Source organism: Austrofundulus limnaeus, unplaced genomic scaffold (genome assembly GCF_001266775.1).
Source record: "Austrofundulus limnaeus strain Quisiro unplaced genomic scaffold, Austrofundulus_limnaeus-1.0 Scaffold139, whole genome shotgun sequence".
Taxonomy (NCBI): Eukaryota; Metazoa; Chordata; class Actinopteri; order Cyprinodontiformes; family Rivulidae; genus Austrofundulus; species Austrofundulus limnaeus.
The window spans coordinates 541,299-547,190 of NW_013952541.1; the positions used below are offsets into that span (position 1 = coordinate 541,299).

The window sequence follows — 5,892 nt, forward strand, 5'->3', positions numbered from 1 at the left end:
TCAGCTTCCACTCGCGTCGTGTTTTCCTTCGACGTCATTGTTTTTTTATTACATTTTTTATTTATTTCAGTTAACTAAAATGTTTTTTCAATTTCAGTTTTTGTTATTTAGTTAGTTTTAGTTAACTATAATAGCCCTGGATTAGAAATGTGTCAGCTCGCTAAGATTTAGTTACARCTTCAGTATTTTATAATAAAAGTCTGTTTTTTGTTTTGTTTGTTTGTTTTCTCTCAGCTTCCACTCGCGTCGTGTTTTCCTTCGACGTTGGTAATGGCCCGCTGGAGGTCGGCGTGGAATCCGACRTCCCGCTGAACGACAACCGCTGGCATCGGGTCCGAGCCGAGCGCAACGTGAAGGAGGCGACTCTTCGGGTGGATGAGCTTCCTGTCGCTGCGCAGGAAGCTCCAGCTGACGGRCACATTCACCTGCAGCTCAACAGCCAGCTGTTCATAGGTAGGAACGAGCTATGAGGACAGTTTGTTTTAACTCCCTGTTAGTTTGATAATTTGAAAAATAAGCAAGGCACTAACCTTTTTTTGGTGTAGCTACAACTAGCTCCCTATCAAACATGTCAAAATTCAAGATGRCCACCTCCTTATGTAGTTTTCTAGGTCTTATGCTTTCTTTCTAGTTTTATACTGCTTCAAAGTATAGTTTACTCAAATGATTTGGGTGTCCGGTGGGGTGGTTGAAGAATAAAATATGGTGGACACCACTGACCACCCTTTATGCTCTGCCGTTGCACCTGGTGATGAATAAAACTGCTCCCTTCGTTCGCCAAGATCCGTCACTCTGCGGCGCCTCAAACAAGCTAAAAAATAATCTCCTCTCTTCTTATACAGCATGTAACTCCTACCTGCTTGAATATGTTGCACCAAAAACATTAAGGTTCACTTTCWTTCCCTGTTCATTTGAAAACTACAATCTTTCACTCTTCAAATCCTTCAGCGACACGGGCGTAGCGCTCGTCTTTAATAAGTAATGAGGAGCGGGGAAGAGAGAGAACACTAAAGTTCAGCCAACTTTTTCAGCCAACCATGAGTAGGAAACAAAGTTGAGTCATCAGTACTTTGTTTCAGCAGTTAAATCCTGCTGCCTAAAGGTACAAAAAGATCCTAAATCTTCTTTTCAAATGAAAAACTTCTCCGTTTTCAGCCCTATGGTAAAAACTTCCTCTAAAAGAACCGTAGCCTTGTTTGTTCTCCCGAGCCAAAGTGCTGAACTGGTTTTTTGGAGGGCCGCCACCAGCAGCTCAGCATTATTGAATGTGAAAGTGCTGAGGCTGGTTTCTGACCACCGAACAATAATCACGTCCGATGAGTTTAACACGCAGCTGTACTTAACGCAGGGTCTGATGTGATTTCCTGAACCGGTCTTTAAATCCTGTAATTAATTCTGAAATGATTCACCGGATGCTCGTGTAATTAAACAACCTTCGTCAATACTGCAGCCTCGTTCAGCTCGACTTCAACACGTTGCTCTGTTTAATCCCGGGGTTTGTTTATAAATCTGTAAGACAAGAGAGAGAAAAAACTGTTTTAGATTTTTATTACCAAAATAAATCATACTATAAATATTTAATTTTTATGCCATTAACTCTAATATAGTTGAATAATGGAAATGTAAAGTAAATATTGATGAACTTTGTCACCTATAGATGAGAATCAAACACTGAATTTAACTTTGAAGCAAACGTTAAAAGACTGAAATTAAAGGTGAGAGGTGAAAAAATGTAAAAAAAAGAGTTTGGATTGATTTGATACCAACGATGGGTGATCATGTAATTTCCAGTATCTGTGTATTTATGAGAATATCTCATGGACCACCGAACAGATTTTAATGTAAATAATCATTAAATGTACATTTATAACAGATTAACTAACCTAATGTAACACATCCACTACAGCTAGTCAACATTAGCCAACAAATAAAATGGTCATAACTCAGTCATTTTTTTCAGATATTGAGATAAAACCTGATGTGGTAGTAGCTGAGAGTCATCTCCATCACGTACCCAGAGTGCTAAGAGATCATAAGAAATCTGTTTCAAACGCTGATGTGGAAGATGGCAAACAAAACTTCTACTGTTTTGGTATTTAGTCTTCTATTTTAAGTAGATGTTTTTAAATTCATAATGGAGACTGTTCCACTAATTCACTAGAAGCAGAACTAGCTTCTCATTTAGCGGATTAGCTATGGGCTTTTTTTTTTTTTTTACTAATTTTGTAAACTGTTAGCAGACTGATTAGCTTCCACTAAACTGGGTTCCGCTAATTTTAAGTCCACTAAAAATTCATCAGTGTAAAAGTTTGTTTTTATACCATTCATCCCAAATTAAATAAAAATTATCTGCCCGTTCAAGCAGTGCTGCATGTGTGTAGCGTGTAGCATCTTTCGCAGCTAAATTTCAAACTAAGAGCATCAAAAATAAATAAACATTTAACAATATTTAAATAACGACTACAAAAATGAACAATGTATAAAATATAGTAGAGAAAATATTTACTGTTTGACTACTTTCATATGGTAATTTATAAAAATATGTTTTATTCTGAAATGATTAAATATCACGTTAGACTGAACTATAACTGGTTTGGATTGACCGATCTGGCACAGATGTTCCCGCCCTTCAAATTAAACCAATAGAAAACTACCAACAAATTTGTGTCAGTCCCTTCAGTGGTTAGCCTTAGCTTCCACTATTTTTTTATCTGTTTAGCTTTACTGTTAGCAAAGCTAAGATTCTTGATAAGCGGATTAGTGGTTAGTGAACCAAATGTTTGGTTAGCTGTGTCCACCACAGCTCTGAACCTTATTTCTGTTTTTTTAAAAAACAAATGGATCATCTGCTTTTGTTCTTTTGAGTTGAACTTTTGTCAGCTGCACCAGCGTTTTTAGAAACGGTTCACAAGTTCCATTGAAGCAAACTCTTCCTCACGGTCATAAAATATGCAATATGTAGAGTTCTGTGCATCCTGCCTCTGCAGTGCTGCTGTTTAAATTTACTCAACGTTGCAGAGCACGAGTTGTTTTTACAGGACTTGATTTGTGAAGCAAACCGTTGTTTGAATTACAAGCTGCTGATGCTGGTTTGTGTAAATTCGTAAGCTTTATTTCACTGTCTGCTGTATTTCTGCACTATAATCCTGCCTCACTTCGTACAGCAGGGAAATCTATTGTTTTGATTAATAGTCCGTCTTATAGCCCTGCGTGGATTTATAATCCACATTATGCAGTTTTATTGTTTTAAAATCCAACCACAACAATTCAAAGTRTATCTCAGCACAGGATTCTTCATAAAGGTTTAAAAGAAGCTTTGATTTGGTTGGGAATTTTTACAGATGTTTGTAGAGAAAACAGTCTTTCTACTCATATCTGAAAATACTGATCTATTGGAATCTGTTTTTATTTTACAATAATGTAAGGAGTTTCTGTTCAAATCAATATTTTTGGTTTCTTTAAAGAAAATATGACCATTCACATGGCGATCAGGTGTGGCCCAAATATGTCAGTGCCACAAATGACCTGGTTGTGGTTTGGTTTACGTGGCTCAAATCTGTCAATACCGCAGCTGGCCCAACTGTGCTTTGGTTAATGCAGCATAAATATGTCAAAGCCACACCTGGCCTGGTTCTGGTTTGGTTTATGTGGCCCAATTCTATCAATGCCTCTACTGGCCCTGTTTTTTTTTTTTGTTTTTTTTTGTTTATGAGGCTCAATTCTATCAATGCCACAACTGGACCAGTTGTGGTTTATTTTATGTGGCTTCAATTTGCCAACGCCTCAACTGGCCAAATTATGGTTTGCTTTATGTGGCCCAAATCTGTCAGTGCCACAAATGGCCCACTGATTTTTTATGTGGCCCAAATCTATAAATGCCTCAACTGGCCCTGTTGTGGTTTGCTTTATGTGGCCCAAATCTATCAATGCCTCAAATGGCCCAGTGGTTTTTGTGGTTTTAGCCCATGCACGATCCACCTCTGGCAAAACAAATCTGGACCACCAAAGGGCCATGATTTTGCGGTATCTGGGCCAACTGTGCATTTTGTGGGTCAGAACTGGACCAGATACATTTTGCTATGCAGGTTGGGACCATTTGCAGATGTAAAGATTTAATTCAGCAACAAAAGATATAAAAATATTTTGTCTTGGCTTTCCTTTGTGATGAGCCTTGGTGTTTTTGAGCATTTATTTAGTGAATATTCAGGATCAAACATGAACCAAACAAAGTGTTCTGATGCAAAAACTATACTCCGTCTCTCAAAGTTTAGCTTTACTGAAAATTAGCAGACAGAAAACAGGAAGTTCTGTTTCTGTTTTTGCAACATTTTCATCCAGTTTTGTTGTTCTCGCAGTTCATACATGACAACCTTTCAGCACCGACGCTCACAGCCTGAACCTCTTATTGAAGCTCACAAAGCAGCTGTTTGCTGTCGGAGGCTGAAGACGACGGCTTCCTTTTCTTCTGCAGCTGCTTTCCACGCCAATAAATCACTGTTAGACTCTCCTTTATGAGCCTCTCGTCTCTGCTCTGATGTCTAACTCGTAAATTACCGAAGCAACACAAAACCTCCTTTAACGCCTCGACTGACAGAAAACAACCAGGAGCACGTCGTTCTCTTATTAATAAAAGACCACCGTTAATGTGCTGAGAGGTGATTATTCACACGCTGACACTGATCTGCTCATGGACTGTTTGTCAAAAAGTAATCACATAATCTGAATCAGTTTCTGATAGGTTCAAATCCCAGAAACAGAAATCAGACCAATAGAAACTTCATCTGGTGAAGGACAACTACAGCAAAGCCAGAAGTGAAAAACATTTTTCTCTTTTGTGTAACRAAGTTTTAACATTTTTTTAAAGATGAGTCTGAACAGCCTCCATGGATAAAATTAACTTCAGTTTTCATCTCTTCGAACCAAATGAAGACAAACATTTTCGTTTAAAACCGACCTTTAAAAGGAAGCTTTTTCCTTACACATTTAAATCATTTATTTCAGTATTTAGATTTGCTTAACTCTGACCCCAAGTGAAAAAATAACCCAGGATTTTTACAAATTAAACTGTTGCAACAAGAGACAACAGTTTCTCTTYAAAGTGAACCTTTTTTAATCATCAATTGATCATATTTTTATTAAAACTTTAAACAAAAACTCTGAAAAGACTGATCTACACCTCGTTTCACTAGAAGAACGCTATGATGGTAGAATTTGTTTTGTCTTGAACTAAAACCTTGGATCCAAGGATGCAGAGTTCTATAAAAACTCAAGAGAAGATGGTTGTAGAATACTTATAAAAAGCAAAACTCTGCAGTCATTAAACGGGAGGTTCTTGGTGTGTGTGTGTGGAGTTTGTTAGATGTGATTGTTCAGAGTTAATATTTTGTGTGGGGTTTGAAAATGCCATAASGATTCGGTTGGATGAACAGCTGGAGGAATGTGAAAGGTCAATCGAACTGGCCAGAAAGCACCAATAAAAAAATAGCTTTCTTGAATACAGTAAATATATTTATATTAGTCAAACCTCGAGACAGAAAGGTGCTGGCTGCACAAAATTTGAAGTCAATAAATTGTTTACATATTAAGTTTTACTATTAACATTACTGCATCTTTTAATTTGCCCTCAAAACAAGTCAGTTTGACCAATCACAGTTTTACCAAACTCCGCCCATCTAAGATGCTCCACCTATATTCCAAACTCCGCCCACACCCACGAACCTCCACCAAATTATACTCCAAACTCTGTCAACCCACACCAAAGAACTACACCACTCTTTACAAACTCCGCCCACACCAAAGAACTACACCAATCAGTCTTTACAAACTCCGCCCACACCAAAGAACTACACCAATCAGTCTTTACAAACTCCGCCCACACCAAAGAACTACACC

General features: G+C 37.8%; 1 protein-coding gene across 1 annotated transcript in view; it reads left to right on the forward strand.

The window, feature by feature from the left end:
• LOC106522901 (contactin-associated protein-like 4) overlaps positions 1 to 5,892 on the forward strand; it is a gene marked incomplete at its 5' end in the record, with an annotated part of 112,209 nt that overhangs the window by 84,803 nt on the left and 21,514 nt on the right. Inside the window, 1 exon segment of the mRNA XM_014016138.1 lies at positions 235 to 453. Within this exon segment, the coding sequence (XP_013871592.1) occupies positions 235 to 453 (219 nt within the window).